At 48.1% G+C, this 20478-nt stretch overlaps 1 protein-coding gene across 2 annotated transcripts in view; it reads left to right on the top strand.

The window, feature by feature from the left end:
* The window catches only part of CACNG2 (calcium voltage-gated channel auxiliary subunit gamma 2), a 104823-nt gene extending 91701 nt beyond the window's left edge, over positions 1 to 13122 (top strand). The window contains exons 3-4 of one of the 2 annotated variants that reach the window (XM_038756650.1): positions 10858 to 10998; positions 12541 to 13122. In XM_038756650.1, coding sequence (XP_038612578.1) covers positions 10858 to 10998; positions 12541 to 13076 — 677 coding nt within the window. In that variant the 3' untranslated portion in view covers positions 13077 to 13122. The remainder of the gene's footprint in view (positions 1 to 10857; positions 10999 to 12540) is intronic. The other variant, XM_038756651.1, reaches the window with a different exon arrangement.
* The last annotated feature ends 7356 nt before the right edge of the window (positions 13123 to 20478 follow it).

The raw sequence follows: 20478 nt of genomic DNA, 5'->3' as shown, positions 1-20478 counted from the left end.
GAAATCTTTGGCTGAAGTCAGTAGCACCGGGCTAAATCATCGATCAATCAATCAGTGGTATTCATGGAGCCCTTACTGTGTGCAGGGCACTGTATTAAGAGCTTGGGAGAGTACAGTACAAATGATGCATTCCCTGCCCACAAGGAGCTTATAGTCTAGAGGGGGAGAAAGATATTAATATAAATAAATAAATTGCAGATATGTACAGAAGTGCTGTGGGGCTGAGCGGGGTGGTGAAGAACAAATGCCTAGAAGGAACAGATCGAAATGCATAGACGATAAGGAAGGAGGAAAGAGTCAGGGAAAGAGTAGCTCACTTCACTCCTCTGGTGCTCACCTCCTCCCTGTACCTCGTTCTCGCCCGTCTCACCGCCGACCCCTGGTCCACGTCCTGCCTCTGGCTTAAAATGCCCTCCCTCCTCACATCCACCAGTCAATTACTTTCCCCCCTTCAAAGCCTTTTTCCTCCTCTTCCTCTCCCTTCTGCGTCACCCTGACTTGCTCCCTTTACTCTTCCCCAGCCCCGCAGTACTTATGTATATATCTGTAATTTTATTTCTTTGAAATAATAGTACTAATAACGATGATGGCATTTGTGAAGCGCTTGCTATGTGCCAAGCACTGTTCCCAGCAACCATTTATTTGTATTGATGTCTGTCTCCCCGCTTCTAGACTGTGAGCTCATTGTGGGCTGGGATTGTCACTCTTTATTGGGGTATTCATTCGTTCATTCAATCGTATTTATTGAGCGCTAACTGTGTGCAGAGCACTGTACTAAGCGCTTGGGAAGTACAGGTCGGCAGTGAGGTAACATGACCTGGAGCCACCAGCAACAATGCTTAAAGGCTCCCTTAATACATGACCCCTTAAAGGTGGCCACCTGCCAAAGTGGATCCTTTTCGAGCAGGACAGAAAATAGCCAACAAACCCAGGAGTCTTTGTTTGTAAAAAAAAAAAAAGGACTATCAAGTCTACAGAATTGTACTTTCCCAACTGCTTAGTACAGTGTTTTGCACACAGTTAAGTGCTTAACCGCTTAGAACAGTGCCTGGCACATAGTAAGTGCTTAACAAATACCATTAGTGGTAGTAGTAGTAGTAATAATAATTATTACTATAATAATTACTATAATAATAATTATTAAGCGCTTAGTACAGTGCTCTGCACATAGTAAGCGCTCAATAAATACGATTGATGAATAATAAATACAAATGAATGAATGAACAATTGAATGAAAGAGGGCTTAATAAGGGAAGACCTCTTGTAGGAGATGTGATCTTAATAGTGGTGGTCTGGTGCATATAGAAGGGGAGGGAGTTCCAAGCTAGAGGGAGGACGTGGGCAAGGGATGGGCAGTGAAATAAAGGCACCAAGAACGAACAGGAGCTAGAGGAGCAAAGTATGTCAGCTGAGCTGTAGAAGAAGAGCAAGGAATGGTAGGAGCAGGCCAGCTGATTGAGTGCTCTAAAGCTGATAGTCAGGAATTTCTGTTTAATTGGGGAAGGCGTCTTGGAGGAGATGTGACCTTAATAAAGCTTTGAGGGTGGGGAGAGGGTTGGCTTGGCATATACGGAGAGGAAGGAGTCCCAGGCCAGAAGAATAGCCATCTGGCTATTCCTCAGGGGCAAAGATATCCACCAGTCACCCTGGAAAGACCGCTAATAGCTCCAGGACCTCTGGGCCCTGATTCAGTTTTAGGAAAAAATGGTAGCAGTGGATTTGCACCAGGGGTGAGAGTAGAGGGAGGCGAAGGAAGGGAGGCCAGGGAATCAATCAATCAATCAATCGTATTTATTGAGCGCTTACTGTGTGCAGAGCACTGTACTAAGCGCTTGGGAAGTACAAGTGGGCAACATATAGAAACGGTCCCTACCCAACAGTGGGCTCACAGTCTAGAAGGGGGAGACAGAGAACAAAACATATTAACAAAATGAAATAAATAGAATAGATATGTACAAGTAAAATAAATAAATAAATAGAGTAATAAGTACGTACAAACATATATACATATATACAGGTGATCTGGGGAAGGGAAGGAGGGAAGGAGAGAAGGAAAAGAGAGAAGAGGAGGGGTGGAAGAGAGAGAAAAAAAAAGCCCACACATTAAGAACCACAGACTTCAGAATTTACACAAAACGTCTGAAAGTAGGTCACTTTTTTAGATCTATTAACCTTGAAAGCGTTCCCTTTAAAGAAACTCCCCACAGTGAATATCCCCGAAGAGAGAGAAAATCTCAGAAAAGGCTGGATGCCGTGGCTCAGACCAACCCAGATGATGTGTTTAGACTGTGAGCCCACTGTTGGGTGGGGACTGTCTCTATATGTTGCCAATTTGTACTTCCCAAGCGCTTAGTACAGTGCTCTGCACATAGTAAGCGCTCAATAAATATGATTGATGATGATGATGATGTGTTTTTCCCATTGCTGGTCTTGAACTCAGGCCCGACCGGGCCCTGGTTGAGGAAGTCTGGGCTGCTTAAACTGAGGTGCCCTCCAGCCTCCCAAGATGGCCCATCTGGACTCTGGGCCGGCCACGGTCCAGGCGGTGGCCGGGGCCGAAACCTAGGGATGGACCGTGTCAAGGAGTAGAGCCCCGGGGCTCTTCCAGGCCGGCTGGGACCCTTTCATTCATTCAGTCAGTCAGTCATATCATTTGAGCGCTTACTGTGTGCAGAGCACTGTACTAAGCGCTTGGAAGAGTACACTATAATAATAATAATAATAATAATAATGGCATTTATTAAGCGCTTACTATGTGCAGAGCACTGTTCTAAGTGCCGGGAAGGTTACAAGGCGATCAGGTTGTCCCATAGGGGGCTCGCAGTCTGAATCCCCATTTTACAGATGAGGTAACTGAGGCACAGAGAAGTGAAGTCATCATCAATCGTATTTACTGAGCACTTACTATGTGCAGAGCACTGTACTAAGAGCTTGGGAAGTACAAATTGGCAACATATAGAGACGGTTCCTACCCAACAGTGGGCTCACAGTCTAAAAGTGAAGTGACTTGCCCAAAGTCACACAGCTGACAGTTGGCGGAGCCGGGATTCGAACCCATGACCTCTGACTCCAAAGCCCGGGCTCTTTCCACTGAGCCACACTGCTTCTCTTATAATGATGGCATTTGTTAAGCGCTTACTATGTGCAGAGCACTGTTCTAAGCGCTGGGGGGGATACAAGGTGATCAGGTTGTCCCACGTGGGGCTCACAGTCTTAATCCCCATTTTGCAGATGAGGTAACTGAGGCTCAGAGAAGTGAAGTGACTTGCCCAAGGTCACAGCAGATGTGGTGGAGTCAGGATTAGAACCCACGACCTCTGAGACTCCAAAGCCTGTGTTCTTTCCACTGAGCCACGCTGCTTCTCAATAGAACCATAAATGGACACCTTCGCTGCCCACACTTCACGAGTCTCGGATTTATCAGCTGTTAATTCATTCAATCGTATTTATTGAGCGCTTACTGTGTGCAGAGCACTGTACTAAGCACTTGGGAAGTACAAGTCAGCAACATATAGAGACGGTTCCTACCCAACAATGGGCCCACTGTCTAGAAGCAGTGTGGGAAGCATGACAAGCAGCGTGAGAAGCAGTGCGGTTCACTGGAAAGAGCCCAGGCTTTAGTCAGAGGTCACGGGTTCAAATCCCAGCACCGCCAATTGTCAGCTGTGTGACTTTGGGCTTATTTGCCCAGAGCTTTAGGGGGAACTTCAGAGGGGAAGAGCCATAGCTGAAGCAGCCCCCGACTTTTATCCCATCCTCTTCTGGAAAAGACAACTAAAATAGATCTGAAGCTTTCCAGGCCCTCGGATTTGTTTGCATTTGCCATTCAGAGATGCGCGCATATCTTTAAATTCTACATTATAATAGTTTATTTATATCAATGTCTACCTCCCCCCTCTAGACCGTTAGCTCGCCGTGGACAGGAAACGTGTCTACCGACTCTGTCCCAAGCGCTTAGTTCGGTGTTCTGCACCTAGCAAGCGCTCAATAAATTCCATTGGTGGTGATGGCTCAGCCGGCAGTGCTTTGCACATAGTAAGCGCTTAATAAATGCTATCATTATTATTATTATAGATTATAGTCCTTTTAGACTGTGAGCCCACTGTTGGGTAGGGACTGTCTCTATATGTTGCCAACTTGTAGTTCCCAAGCGCTTAGTCCAGTGCTCTGCACGCTCTGTAAGCGCTCAATAAATACGATTGATTGATTATTATGAGTGAACGGGCTGTGGAACTGGCAAAGACCCATGCCGCCTTTCCACGACGGTTCTTTCACCGGAGTTTTCTCTTGGCTCCCGGCCTCAATATGGTTCCTCCGGAGACTCACCCCAAGGACCCCCTGAAAACTGATGGGTCAATCAAGCAATCCGATTTATTGAGTCATGACTGAATTACGGGCTGGGGAGGGTACAATCCATCAATCAGTGGTATTTATCGAGCACTTCCAATGCGCAGAGCACTGTGCCAAATGCTTGGGAGAGCACAATGCAACAGATTTAGCGGACGCATCCCCTGCCATAAGGAGTTCACAGTCTCCGGTCAAGGTAGAAGGCGCAATTTCTGCTCTCACGGTGATGCTGTTGTCCGGTGGCATTCGCTATTTCTTTTTCTCTGGGTAAAGAGGGGTGTTTCTTGACTGGAAATGGTATCTCTATTGGCTGTGATATACTGAGCTGCCTTCTGTCGATGTTTCCATCTGCGGTCTATTATTTAGCATATTCATATGTGAGCCTAATCTTTCTTTATGCAGCCTCCTAGTCTTCCCTTCCCCCATTGCTCTTTGAGGGATGAAACAAGACTTCTCTCTTCACGTCTCTGTCTATCTTGTCCACATACACATCTCTGCCCCACATAAATAATGATGATGATTGCGGCATTTGTTAAGCGCTTACTATGTGCCAGGCACACAGACACACACACACACACCAGTATTTGCACAAGAATTTCCCACGTATCTCATGGGGCCCCACAATCTAAGCTTCCTCCTTGGCTTCTACTCCACGAGATAACCCTCTCTATTAAGAATAATGGTCATCAGTCAGCGCTTAGAACAGTGCTTTGCACATAGTAAGCGCTTAATAAATACCATTATTATTATTATTATCAATCAGTGGTATTTATTAATAATAATAACGATGGCATTTATTAAGCGCTTACTATGTGCAAAGCACCGTTCTAAGCACTGGGGAGGTTACAAGGTGATCAGGTTGTCCCACAGGGGACTCACAGTTTTAATCCCCATTTTACAGCTGAGGGAACTGAGGCCCAGAGGAGTGAAGTGACTTGCCCAAAGTCACACAGCTGACAGTTGACGGAGCCGGGATTTGAACCCCTGACCTCTGGCTCCAAAGCCCGGGCTCTTTCCGCTGAGCCACGCTGCTTCTCCAAGCACTTTATTGAGCACTTTATTTATTGAGCACTTTATTTATTGAGCACTTTCTGCGTGCAGAGGATTGCCGTAAGCACTTGGGAGAGTACGATACAACAGAGCTGGGAGACGTATTCCTGCCGACAACGATGATGGCGAAAATGAAAAGAGCACAGGCCTGAGAGGGAGGAGACCCGGGTTCTAACTCCGCTCCGCCACTTGCCTGCTCCATCAGTTGATAGTATTTGCTGAGCGCTTACTCTGTGCGGAGCACTGAACTAAGCACTTGGGAGAGTACCACATAACAATAAACAGACACATTCCCTGCCCACAACGAGCTTACAGTCTAGAGGCCCTTCACCATGGACAAGCGTGTGTGTGGTATATTTGTTAAGTGCTTATTATATGCCAGGCACTGTACAAAGCGCTGGGGTAGGTATATGCTACTCAGGTTGGACACAGTCATTCATTCATTCAATCGTATTTATTGAGCGCTTACTGTGTGCAGAGCACTGTACTGAGCGCTTGGGAAGTACAAGTTGGCAACATATAGAGACGGTCCCTAGAGCACTGTACTGAGCGCTTGGGAAGTACAAGTTGGCAACATATAGAGACGGTCCCTAGAGCACTGTACTGAGCGCTTGGGAAGTACAAGTTGGCAACATATAGAGACGGTCCCTAGAGCACTGTACTGAGCGCTTGGGAAGTACAAGTTGGCAACATATAGAGACGGTCCCTAGAGCACTGTACTGAGCGCTTGGGAAGTACAAGTTGTCAACATATAGAGACGGTCCCTAGAGCACTGTACTGAGCGCTTGGGAAGTACAAGTTGTCAACATATAGAGACGGTCCCTAGAGCACTGTACTGAGCGCTTGGGAAGTACAAGTTGTCAACATATAGAGACGGTCCCTAGAGCACTGTACTGAGCGCTTGGGAAGTACAAGTTGTCAACATATAGAGACGGTCCCTAGAGCACTGTACTGAGCGCTTGGGAAGTGCAAGTTGGCACATATAGAGACAGTCCCTACCCAACAGCGGGCTCACAGTCCCTCTCCCCATTTTACAGATGAGGTAGCTGAGTCACGGAGAAGTGAAGTGCCTTGCCCAGGGTCGCACAGCCAGACAAGTGGTTGAGCTGAGATTAGAACTCAGGTCCTTCTGACTCCCAAGCGTGTACTCCATCCACTAGGCCACACTGCAAGCCACTGAACTTCTCCATGCCTCAGTTCCCTCAACAGTAAAGTGGGGGTTGGGCACCTCTTCTCATTCATTCATTCATTCATTCAACTGTATTTATTGAGCGCTTACTGTGTGCAGAGCACTGTACTAAACGCTTGGGAAGTACAAGTTCCCCAAAGTACAAGCACAAGCTCTCCCCGATAGACTCTGAGCTCCATATGGGACAGGGATTGGGTTTGATTACATTGTATCTACTGTAGCGCAAGAGAAGCAGCATGGCCTAGTGGAAAGAGCCCGGGCTTGGGAGTAAGAGGTTGTGGGTTCTAATCCCGGTTTTGCCACGCGTCTGCTGTGTGACCTTGGGCAAGTCACTTCACGTCTCTCAGTTACCTCATCTGTAAAATGAGGATTGAGACCGTGAGCCCCGCGTGGGACAATTTGATTACCTTGTATTGACCCTAGTGCTTAGAACAGTGCTCGGCACAAAGTAAGCACTTAACAAATGTCATTATTATTATTATCATTATTATTATTACCTTCCTTGCCCTTGGGGAAGGGTAGAGAGTGCTCCCTCTCACTTTGAGATGGTTAGGTCCCCCTACCCCCGCGCAGCCTTTTGAAAGAGAATAGGAATTGTGTTGAATTCCCATCTGTGTATTCTCTCCCAGTGCTTAGTACAGTGCTCTGCACAATCATATTTATTGAGCACTTACCATGTGCAGAGCACTATACTAGGCACTTGGGAGAGCACAATATAACAGAGTTGATAGGCACGTTTCCTGCCCACGGGAGCTTACAGTCTAGCAGGGACAGAGGGAGCAGTTAATAAATACCACTCAGGTGGTTTTTGTCCGAGAAGGAACTTGGCCTAGGGAGAATAATAATAATAATGATAATAATAATAATAATAATAATAATAATGGCATTTATTAAGCACTTACTATGTGCAAAGCACTGTTCTAAGCGCTGGGGAGAAGCAGTGTGGCCTAGTGGTTAGATCCCAGGCCTGTGAGTCAGAGGGCTTGGGTTCCAACCCCGGCTCTGCCACTTGTCTGCTGTGTGGCTTTGGGCAAGTCACTTCACTTTTCTGTGACTCAGTTCCCTCATCTGTGAAACAGGGTTTAAGCCTATTCATTCATTCATTCAATCATATTTATTGAGCGCTTACTGTGTGCAGAGCACTGGACTAAGCGCTTGGGAAGTCCAAGTCGGCAACATCTAGAGACGGTCCCTACCCAACAACGGGCTCACAGGCTAGAAAGGGGAGACAGACAACAAAGCAAAACATGGAGAAAGGTGTCAAAGTCATCAGAACAAATAGAATTAAAGCTCTGTGCACATCATTAACAAAATAAATAGAATAGCAAATATGTATAAGTAAGAGTAATAAGTCTGTACAAATATATATACAAGTGCTGTGGGGACTCCTCCAGGAGGCCTTCCCAGACTGAGCCCCCTCTTTCCTCTCCTCCTCCTGCCGCTCCCCATTCCCCCACCTTACCTCCTTCCCCTCCCCATAGCACCTGTATATATGTTTGTATGGATTTGTTACTCTATTTATTTATTTATTTTATTTAATAATAATGATGGCATTTATTAAGTGCTTACTGTGTGCAAAGCACCATTCTAAGCACTGGGGAGGTTACAAGGTGATCAGGTTGCCCCACGGGGGGCTCACAGTCTCAATCCCCATTTTCCAGATGAGGTAACTGAGGCCCAGAGAAGTGAAGTGACTTGCCCAAAGTCACACAGCCGACAGTTGGCAGAGCCGGGATTTGAAGCCATGACCTCTGACTCCAAAGCCTGGGCTCTTTCTGTTGAGCCACGCTGCTTCTCCAATAATAATAATAATTATTATTATTATTTCATTTGTACATATTTATTCTATTTATTTTATTTTGTTAATAGGTTTTGTTTTGTTGTCCGTCTCCCCCTTCTAGACTGTGAGCCCGCTGTTGGGTAGGGACCGTCTCTACACGTTGCCAACTTGTACTTCCCAAGCGCTTAGTCCAGTGCTCTGCACACAGTAAGCGCTCAATAAATACGATGGAATGAATGAATGAATGAATGAAAGGAGGTAGGGCCGGGGGGTGGGGAGGAGGAGAGGAAAAAGGGGGCTCAGTCTGGGAAGGCCTCATGGAGGAGGTGAGCTCTCAGTAGGGCTTTGAAGGGAGGAAGAGAGCTAGCTACGAGCCCCGTGTGGGACAGTAATTGTGTTCAACCTGATTAGCTTGTATCTATGTTAGTACTCAGTGCAGAGCATGGCCCCTAGTAAACAACTAATAAACAAAAAAATCCCCCCACTTCCTCATGCTGCCTATCAATCAATCGTATTTATTGAGCGCTTACTGTGTGCAGAGCACTGTACTAAGCGCTTGGGAAGTACAAGTTGGCAACATATAGAGACGGTCCCTACCCAACAGTGCGCTCACAGTCGAAAAGGGGGAGACAGAGAACAAAACCAAACATACCAACAAAATAAAATAAATAGAATAGATATGTACAAGTAAAATAAATAAATAAAAAATAGAGTAATAAATATGTACAAACATATATAAATGCAGGTGCTGTGGGGAAGGGAAGGGAAGGAGGTAAGATGGGGGGGATGGAGAGGGGGACGAGGGGGAGAGGAAGGAAGGGGCTCAGTCTGGGAAGGCCTCCTGGAGGAGGTGAGCTCTCAGTAGGGCCTTGAAGGGACTAGACCGGGGAGACCTAGTGTCCTGGGAGTGAGAAGGACCTGCCTTCTAATCCTGCATCCGCCACTCGTCTGCTGTGTGACCTTGGGCAAGTCGCTTCACTTTTCTGGGCCTCAGTTGTCTCATCTGTAAAATGGAGATTCAGACTGGGAGCCTTATGTGGGACAGGGGCGGTGTCCAACCCGATTACCTTGTATCTATTCCAGCATTTAGTATAGTGACTGGCACATAGTAACCGCTTAACAAATAACACAACTACTAGTACAGTGCCTGGCACAGAGTAACCACTTAAAAATAACACGGCTATTATTATTATTATGTTTCTGATTAATGTCACGTCCCATGGGGTTTGGGATCACCTGCCCCCTCCCCAGTGTAGTGGATTGGGGAAGCTGCCTTTTGGAAAAATAAAGCGTCAGTCAAGGAGGTGATATACTACTACTAATAATAATAATGGCATTTATTAAGTGCTTACTATGAGCAAAGCACTGTTCTAAGCGCTGGAAAATCATACTAGAAAATCATCTTTGCTTGTATCCACTCCAGCACCTAATATAGTGCCTGGCATTCCATTCCATTCCATTCAGTCATATTTATTGAGCGCTTACTGTGTGCACAGCACTGTGCTAAGCGCTTGGGAAGTACAAGTTGGCAACATATAGAGACAGTCCCTACCCAACAGTGGGCTAGCAAGTGCTTAACAAAAGCCACAACTATTATTATTGTTATCATTATTATCATTGTTATGATTATTAGTATGATTATTAGAAAGGAGCTGGGAGATTCTGGCCTGGGTTCTGAATAAGCTCTAACAAAGGCAATCAAGTGCTATTTATTGAGCACTTACAGTGTGCAGAGCTCTGTACTAAGTGCTTGGGAGAGTACCACAGGGAAGGTAGACTATACTTGCCTTCAAGGTGCTTGCAGTCTTAGGGGGTTGGGGGGAGGAATGCAGTCCGTGGCCCATCTGGCCTGTTTGTTCTGCAAAAGGGGGAAGGAACAGATGGTTTGGAGAGACAATTCTCAATAAATGTTCCTCCTCCAGCTTCCCATGCACTCATATGAAGTCTTGGGTCACTCGTTTCCCCTCTGAATTTTGATTGCTTTTCACTGCCTTTGTTGGTAATCGGTTTATGACTTTATTCTCTGATTCCTCGGGTTCTCTCCACCCCCTACTGCCTCTATCCTTCCCTGAATCATTCCTTCCTGACTTCTCTTCCTTCCCATGTCGACCTCCCTGTCCCCCCCCGCCCCCCCCCCTCAACACACACCTTTTCTCAAACACAAACACGCACACACGGGCACACACAAACACGAGCCTCCGTTCATTCTCATCTTCTCATTTTCTCTTGATCTGCTTACCTTTCCCTCCTCCATATGTCTCCGCTTCTATTACTCTCTCCTCCCAATCCTCTCCCCCCACGACTTTTCCCATCTCTTCTCAATTCAATCTGTCTGGCTTTTTCGCTGGTGTAATTTCTCCTCCATCGGTGTCCTTAACTCTCCCCGCACTTGGTAATTCTGTCTCTTCTCCCGCCTGTCACTGCATCTCATGGTTGTGCTATTGTCTCTCTTTCTCTCTCTCCCTCTCTCTCTGCCCTCTCTTTTTCACAGGGGCTGTAAGGGCCTCTAGTATTTTCCCAATCCTGAGTGTGATTCTGCTTTTCATGGGTGGACTCTGCATTGCAGCCAGCGAGTTCTATAAAACCCGACACAACATCATCCTGAGTGCTGGCATCTTCTTCGTGTCTGCAGGTAAAGAGAAAAGGTTGGGGCCAGCCAGCTGCCCTGGGATGAGGAGGGGAGAGAAACGGCTGTGACTCCGGGGCAAGGGGCAGAGGGGCCTGAACTGTGGAGACCAGACCAAGGCAGACAGAGAAAGAGAGGGAAAGAGAGAGAGAGCACAAAGCAGAGACCATTTGGAAGAGGGAGAGACTGAGAAAGAGGAAGAGGAAGAAGAGCGGGGGAGAGAGAGCGGGAGAAACTTAGGAAAAGAAAGCTGGCCATAGGGAAACAGTGACAGAGAGGGTAGGAGAGAGGCTGATAGAGAGCAGAAATAGAAACTGAGAGAGAAAGGGGGAGACTGAGACAAGGAGAGACTGAGAAACCAAGGAAGGGAGAGGCACAAACCAAGAAAGAGAGATAATGATGGCATTGATTAAGTGCTTACTATGTGCAAAGCACTGTTCTAAGTGCAGGGGAGGTTACAGGGTGATCAGGTTGTCCCACGGGGGTCTCACAGTCTTAATCCCCATTTTACAGTTGAGGGAACTGAGGCACAGAGAAGTGAAGTGACTTGCCCAAAGTCACCCAGCTGACAATTGGCAGAGCCGGGGTTTGAACCCATGACCTCTGACTCCAAAGCCCGGGCTCTTTCCCCTGAGCCACGGAGAGATAGAAACAGAGATGGGGGAGAGAAAGAGAGAGAGTCTTCTAGACTATGAGCCCGCTGTTGGGTAGGGACTGTCTCTATATGTTGCCAACTTGTACTTCCCAAGCGCTTAGTACAGTGCTCTGCACACAGTAAGCGCTCAATAAATATGATTGAATGAATGAATGAATGAATGAGAGAGAGAGAAGCGGAGGGACTGAGTTACAGAGAGAAAGGGACAGGAGTCACACAGAGAGATCAAGAGAAAGAGAGAGAGAGAAACAGAAACGAAGAAAGACTGAGAGACAAAAAACACTGAGAAACTGAGGGAGAGACACGGACTAAGGAAAGAGAAATAGAAGGAGAGACTCAGAGACAGAGACAGAATCAGAGAGAGAGACAGGAGACACCCAGAGAGACCAGAAGAAAGAGACTGAGGTGAGAGATAAAGAACGAGAAAGCAAGGAAAAGGGAGAGAAGGAGAGGGAAAGAAGAGTAAGGCAGAGGGAGAAAAAGAAATAGAAGGAGTTTGGAGTACGCTTTCCAACCTCTCCACACCAGGAAACAGCTGACTGTCTTTCATCCTTGACCGAATGGACGGGTGGGTTCGACGGCAAGGAAGTCAGCCTCGCATGGATGGCGGAGGCCGCTGCCCCATTTGGGGGGGAGGGTAAAGGCTGAAAGCACGTGATGAATTCCTCTCTCACTCGCTCGTTGAGGAACAGAGGGCTTCTTGGGCGAATTCCAGGAAACGGGACGTAGCCAGGGCCTCCCTCCCTCCCCACCTACCCAGCCTCCTTCAGAGCAGGCCGCACTGCTGGCCTTCTCCGGCCCAACGGGCCTCTGCCCGGCCTCCTTGGCCCAATCGCCCACCTCCCCCTCTCTCTCTCTCTCTCTCTCTCTCCTGCCCTCCCCAACCCACGCAGGCCTGAGTAATATAATCGGCATCATCGTGTACATATCAGCCAACGCCGGAGACCCCTCGAAGAGCGACTCCAAGAAGAACAGCTACTCCTACGGCTGGTCCTTCTACTTCGGGGCCCTGTCCTTCATCATCGCCGAGATGGTGGGGGTGCTGGCCGTCCACATGTTCATCGACCGGCACAAACAGCTACGGGCCAGCGTGAGGGCCACGGACTACCTCCAGTCCTCCGCCATCACCCGTATCCCCAGTTACCGCTACCGTTACCAGAGGCGCAGCCGGTCCAGTTCCCGCTCCACCGAGCCTTCCCACTCCCGGGACGCCTCGCCCGTGGGGATCAAAGGGTTCAACACCCTCCCGTCCACGGAGATCTCAATGTACACCCTGACCAGGGACCCCCTGAAGGCCGCCTCCACCCCCACCGCTACCTACAATTCCGACAGGGATAACAGCTTCCTCCAGGTTCACAACTGTATCCAGAAAGAGAACAAGGACTCTCTCCACACCAACACAGCCAACCGCCGGACCACCCCCGTATGAAGCCGTCGACGAGGGCCGAAAAAGCGGGGTGGGGGCACGCGGCGGGGAGGGGGCGAAAGGGGAGGCGGGAGGGGTGGGGGGGGTTGGGGGGGGAACCAGCGAGGGTTGAAAAGCGGGGTGGGGGGGTGGGAGGGGAAATACAACCAAGGGGAAACCTTCCAAAAGGAAAAAAAAAGGATAGATTTAAAAAACAGTGAAAATAAGGGAAACGAGATAGGAAACAAAAAAAGCGTGGGAAAAAAAAAGAAAAAAAAAGTGAAAAAAAACCTTTAAAACCCGAGAGAGATCTAAAAAAATCTAAAAAAGAAAATAAATTTAAAAGAAAATGCATGATTTCCCATGTACCATTATTTTAACATTTAATAAAAAACAGACCCAAAAAAAGTGGGCCGGGGGGAGACTAAGTGGAAACATGAACAAATGGGAGGAGGAGGAAGAGAAGGAGGAGGAGACTCTTTGGAACTTTTCAGGATTTATTTTTTTAATTTGGTGAGGTTTCTTTTCAGTTGAACTCGAGCCCGTCCGGGCTCTCCCATCTCCGTGAGGCTCCCGCCAGAACGGGATTCCGCCGTCCGAGTTCCTAGCCATCCCGCGCGGGTTCCCCAGGGATCCTCAGCGATGTCGGGGAACCCCCAACCTTTAGGCCTCCGGGGGAGTCTGAGGGTCTTTGGTTACTCATGTCCCTGAGGAACCTGGGGGCAGCTTGTGACTTGGCCCACCCCGGAGGCTCCCAGGGCATTATGGAGACCCACTGTGACTTTCCAGGCTCCAGGAGGAGGGGCTGACCATGATTTACCAGATTCCCAGAAATCCCAGGAGTTCAGGGGGCTTGTGCCCCCCTTGGTTCCCGTGTGTGAAGGTAGCGGGAGACCCCTCAGGCCTCCGGGAACCAGTGGAGGGCTACCTTCCTTTATGGCCTCTATGAGTTCAGCTGGACTTCGTGGGCTTGACCTGTGGCATCCGAATGGTTCTTCCGACCGCAGGGGACAAGGCCCTTCTTCCTTTCTGGAAGAAAGGAAGCCAGTGGTGGTCCCCGAGATCCACCTGCCACAGCCCAGCAAGCTCCCCGGTGCTGGCGGGGAGGGGAGAAGGGAGGGAAGGGGAGGAAAAAAGAGGCCAATTCCTTTGGGTTCACTGGTCCCCGAAGGTTCTGCAGGGAACCAGTGATGCTGCAACCAAGCTTTCTTAGGAAGACAAAACCAAGTGGCAATTTTTTTTAATAAAACAAAAACATAAAACTATAAATAAGTGTAAATAGGTTAAGTGGATTTACTTGCAAGAAAACCAGATAGTATTTTTTTCTTTTCATTTTTTTCCAGCTTTAAAAACTGTGAAAAAGGGCAAGGGATGGGGGGGGCGGGGGGGAGGTTGTGGGGGGGCATAAAATTCGCAGGGAACTTGTAATGAGAAAACAGAAACCGAATCCATTTCAGAAAAAAAGAGAAAAACAGAAAAAAAAAAAAAAAAAGAAAACCACCCAGAGACCGGAGCTCGACTGGCTAGCAGGAGGGGGAAAAATTGCTCCCTGCTCGCTGTGCGGACTTTCTGTGATAGAAAAACATCTCTTCCTGATAAGAGGATAACGCTGCTACTGTAGAAGTGAGATACAGAAAAAGGACTATTCTAAGGAGACTCACAAACACACACACACGCACACACACACTGACTCACAGACACGCTTGGATTGCCATACTCCCGGAAGCCACTGCAGCCTCATGTACCTATTCAAACTTTTTCTTTATGGGATTTGTTCCACGCTTATTGTGTGCCAGGCGCTGAACTAAGCGCTGGAGTAGATACAAGGCCATCGGGTTGGACGCCGCCCCCGTCCCGCATGGGGTTTGCGTAGTCCTAATCCCCAGTTTCCAGATGAGGTCACTGAGGCCCAGAAAAGGGAAGTGACTTACCCAAGGTCACTCAGCAGATAAGTGGCAGAGATGGGATGAGAACTCGGGTCCGCTGTCTCTCAGGCCCAAGCTCTTTCCACTCGGCCACGCTGCTTCTCAGAAGGCTGACTCCGACTAAGCCACCCCAGCCATGCAAAAAACAAACACACACACTCTCACAAACACACACACACACACACACACACACACACACACACGCACGCAAACACGCAGACACGCTCACACTCTCAGACCCAGGCATCCCCTTTCCCCTTTGTGTGCAACACCCCCCGACCTTTTCAGACCTCTCATACCCAATAAACATCTCCCCGCCCCCCGACTGGCTCCAGTCCCGGCACCCAGGAGCAGGTTCTACCATTCCAACTCGTCTCATTCCATTCCACGCATCCGGATTTCTTTTAAAGATAGCGAATCCACCAGCCTCCACCTCGTACCCCGGTCCACGATGTCACGGCAATCTGTCCTGTCATTCAGTGCTGCTGCCGCTTTCTACCAAGAGGAAGGATCTGCCAGAAATTCCAGAAACCACTTTTAATTCCTCATCCCTGATCTACCGCTGCTACCGACAGCCAGGAAAGAGGCCTCGGGTGGGGGGACAAGAGGCCGACAGAAAAGGGGTATTCTCCCAGAGCGTGACAGGGATGAGTTCAGGCTGAGAGAAACCAGAAACTTCTGCTGGGGGCGGCAAGACGACATTCCGAGGTCAGATTGTTGAGAGGGAGAGCCAGTCAAGGGCTCCCGCCCCTGCTCCGGCTGATCCTTGTCCTGTTCCGGTCCAACTTCCAGCCAGGAGGATCCGTTTCTGGATCAGCAGCGGCCACAGCCTGCCGAACCTGGATTTTCTGGCTCTTCGTGTGGATGGTCCCCTTCTCGGGAGCACTCTTGGAAGGGCTGAACTTCAGGATTAAGCAGAGGGACAGAATTTCCCTCCTTTTCCCCACCCCAACACGAAGAGACATGGGGCCATAAGGGGCTCAAAGGGGCCTGGGAGAGGGGGTCAACCCCAGCTCAGCAGCACCCAGAAATTCCAAGTTAAACGGATCTGTCTATCCGGTTTCTCTCAGTCTGAACCCCCACTGCGACCCAGATCTCTTTCTGAAACTCCGTCCAACCTTTCCCCATGTACCACTGGAAACGATCAAGGGGGCGAGGAGGGGAGGGGAGGGAGAAAAGGCGAAAGAGAAGAATTAAAATTGGTTTCCCACTCTCTGGTCCGTATGGAGTAGTTTGGTTTTAACTCCAGAGTGGTTGGAGGCCTTGGGAGCTCCCCAGCCTCAGTAGATTAAACCCAGACCAGCGGGCGGGCGAAGGAGTGAGCGATGGGCACGGGGGGGGGGACGGGAGCAATGGAGAGGACTGGCTCTAGAGAGGGAGCCTTTTCCAAGACTATCGCTCGGGTCCAGCTCTAACCAGTTCAAGAAACCAACCTCCATTTTCTTTACTTTGTGGTTCCGTTTTGTTTTTCAGACTGTTAAAAGAAAAAAATTTTAAAAAGCCGAAAATGAAAAAAAAAAAAAATCCCGGTACATGAAATAAAGATTTTTTTTTATACCTCGGTCCTCCTTCGCGTGGATTTATTCAGCACAACTCCTACACCCCCACACAGTCCAGGGAGGGAATTCTCCCTAAAAAATTAACGTCGGGGAGAAGGAGTTTTGGGTGAGATCTCTAGACTGTATCTCATTTTGGGCAGGGAACGTGTCCACCTATTCTGGTTGTATTGTACTCATCCTATTCTATTTAATTCTTTAATTTATTTTATTCTTTAATTCTGTTTGTTCTGACGACTTGACACCTGTCCACATGTTTTGTTTTGTTGTCCGTCTCCCCCTTCTAGACTGTGAGCCTGCTGTTGGGTAGGGACCGTCTCTATATGTTGCCGACTTGTACTTCCCAAGTGCTTAGTACAGTGCTCTGCACACAGTAAGTGCTCAATAAATACGACAACGAATGAATGAATCCTAGCGTTGAGTACCGTGCTCTGCACACAGTAAGCGCTCAATATACACCACTGACTGATAATCGATTCAGATAAGGTTTTCCACATGTGGCACTCCAAAACAGAAATTTGAAGCACGAGAAGGAAACAAGTCTGAATAATCACTGAATAATCACTAATCAGCGCTTAGAACAGTGCATTGCACATAGTAAGCGCTTAATAAATGCCATTATTATCAATCACTCAATCAATGGCATTTATTGAGCACATACTGTGTGCAGACCTCACGGAAGAGTACACGACAACAGACACGTTCCCTTCCTACAATGAGCTTACAGTTTAGAGGGGGAGACAGGCATGAATGCAAATAATTAATTGGAGTCCCAGGCTTTGGTCTTCGTGTTGGGAAAAGTTCTGGTTGAGCTGCAGTGATTTAAATCTTCTCATTTCCGAAATTAAGGTTCCTGCTGTGTCATATGGAATATACAGCTATTATTCTGTGAACAAACATCTTGGCTGGCATTGGCTCTCTGGGGGAAATTAGGAGTTGACTCAAAGGAGTGTATCAATCAGTGGTATTTACTGAGCACTTACTGTGTGCAGAGCACTGTACTAAGTGCTTGGGAGACCGTATGGTAACAGAGTTGGTTGACATGTTCCCTGTCCACAAGGAGCTCACAGTCTAGACAATTAGTAAAATGAGAATAATTGTGATTTTTTTAAGCGCTTACAATGTACCAAGCACTGGGGTAGATGTAACACAATCAGTCCGGACACAGTCCCTGTCCCTCGTGGCGCTCGCAGTCCAAGGGGGAGAGAGAACGGGCCCGGAATACCCCTTTGACGGATGAGAAAACTGAAGCGTGGAGTGGTTAAATGACTTGTCCAAGGTCACACAGCTGGCAAATCTTCTGCCTCCGGGTACTGGGGATCTTTGCACCAATGGTGGAAGCTGGGTGGGAGTGGAGTGGGAGTGGGGTGGGAACAGGATGGGAGTGGGGTGGGAGCTGGGTTGCAGTGGGGTGGGAGCAGGCGGGAGCGGGGTTAGACTGGAACCCAAATTTTTCCTCCAGACAGATCCCTTTCTCTGCTCCTCATCTCCCCACGAGACTCCAGCCCAACCTGCTGTTTTCCCCAAACCAAATCTCGATTCCAATATCCTCCCTTACCCCTAATCCCTCCCCCACCGCACCCCCCATCCACCTCCGAATCGGCATCTGGCCCTCGTCCCCGCCACACAGACCTTGGCCCAAACCCAAGCCCTCTGAGGGTTTGAGACGGCTCAGAGAGCCATTTCATTTATCCCGGTAGGATCAATATTTCCCGTACGACGTGGCCGGGGAAAATGTGAACGCTGAAATCCCTCTAGAGCCAGCCCTCCTCGTGGTATCTCTGACCTTGCCGGATGTAGGAAATACAAGAAGTGTCTTGAGGAAAGGCCGTTTCTCAGAAACCGTCCAGACTGAACTCAGAAAGAGGCAGCTCGGATGGGTTTCCAAGTCGCCATCCCTTTCCGACCGGCTCTTTGCCAGGAGTTCTTGGGGACAGACGGCGGGAAGGGCGGGAAGAGGGTCGTTCGTCCTCACAGACGGAACTCAGGCAGCCTAACCTTCCCTGGAAACTGGCTTTAAGAGGCTTCTGTCCCAGCCCCTGAAGACAAGGGCATCTCCTCTCCTAGAGGACTAGTGTGGCTTATTGGCTACAGCTTGGGCCTGGGAATCAGAAGGACCTGGGTTCTAATCCCTGCTCTACCACGTGTCTGCTGCGGGACCTTGGGCAGGTCACTTTGCTTCTCCGGGCCTCAGTTACCTCATCTGGAAAATGGGGATTAAGAGCGTGAGCCCCATGTGGCTCACAGTCTTTTAGACTGTGAGCCCACTACTGGGTAGGGACTGTCTCTATATGTTGCCAAATTTTACTTCCCAAGCGCTTAGTACAGTGCTCTGCACACAGTAAGCACTCAATAAATACAATTGATGATGATGATGATGATGTGGCTCCCCCCTCCTCCCCTTCTCCATCCCCCCCCGCCTTACCTCCTTCCCTTCCCCACAGCACCTGTATATATGTATATATGTTTGTACGTATTTATTACTCAGTCAATTGTATTTATTGAGCACTTACTGTGTGCAGAGCACTGTACTAAGCGCTTGGGAAGTACTCTATTTATTTTACTTGTACATATTTATTCTACTTATTTTATTTTGTTAATATGTTTTGTTTTGTTTTGTTTTGTTTTGTTCTCTGTCTCCCCCTTCCAGACTGTGAGCCCACTGTTGGGTGGGGACCGTCCTATATGTTGCCAACTTGTACTTCCCAAGCGCTTAGTACAGTGCTTTGCACACAGTAAGCGCTCAATAAATACGATTGAATGAATGAATGAATGTGAGCCCACAGTTGGGTAGGGACCGTCTCTATATGTTGCCAAGTTGTACTTCCCAAGCGCTTAGTACAGTGCTCTGCACACAGTAAGCGCTCAATAAATACGACTGAATGAATGAATGAGTGACAGGGACTGAATGACTTGTATCTACCCCAGAGCTTAGAACAGTGGTTGGCACATAGTTAAGCTAAGCGCTTAGTACAGTGCTCTGCACACAGTAAGCGCTCAGAGGTCATGGGTTCAAACCCTGGCTCTGCCACTTGTCAGCTGGGTGACTTTGGGCAAGTCACTTGACTTCTCTGTGCCTCAGTTCCCTCATCTGTGAAATGGGGATTAAGACTGTGAGCCCCCCTTGGGGCAACCTGATCACCTTGTAACCTCCCCAGTGCTTAGAACAGTGCTTTGCACATAGTAAGTGCTTAATAAATGCCATTATTATTATTATTATTATTATTATAAATACAATTGAATGAATATAGTTACAGCTTAAGTACCATAATTATTATTACTATTTTAAAAAAAAACTTGTACTTCCCAAGCGCTTAGTACAGTGCTCTGCACACAGTAGGTGCTCAATAAATACAATTGAATGAATGAATGAACGTTCATTCATTTATTCATCCAGCACTTAGAACAGTGCCCAGCGATTAGAACAGTGCTTGGCACATAGTAAGCGCTTAACAAATGCCATCATTATTATTCAATCATATTTACTGAGCACTTACTGAGTGCAGAGCACTGTACTAAGCACTTGGGAGAGTACAGTACAACATTATACAGACATATTCCCTGCCCACAACGAGATTACAGTCTAGAGGAGGCACTGGCCTAGGAAATATTCCTCATGGATTCTGTTTCCAGAATCAGAAGAGAAGCAGCATGGCTTAGTGGAAAAAGCCCGGCCTTGGGAGTCAGAGGACATGGGTTCTAATCCTGGCTCTGCCGCTCATCTGCCGTGTGACCTTGGACAAGTCACTTCACTTCTCTGTGCCTCAGTTCCCTCATCTGTAAAATGGGGATTATGACCGTGAGCCCCACGTGGGACAACCTGATTACCTTGTATCTACCCCAGCGCTTAGGACAATGCTTGGCACATAGTAAGCGTTTAACATATACCATAATTATCGTTATTATTATTATTTCCCCGGTGAAGCACCTGTGAACGACATTTTG

Source organism: Tachyglossus aculeatus, chromosome 14 (genome assembly GCF_015852505.1).
Source record: "Tachyglossus aculeatus isolate mTacAcu1 chromosome 14, mTacAcu1.pri, whole genome shotgun sequence".
NCBI classification, from domain to species: domain Eukaryota; kingdom Metazoa; phylum Chordata; class Mammalia; order Monotremata; family Tachyglossidae; genus Tachyglossus; species Tachyglossus aculeatus.
Note: the sequence above shows the minus strand (reverse complement) of the source record. Positions and strands in the feature narration are given on the sequence as shown.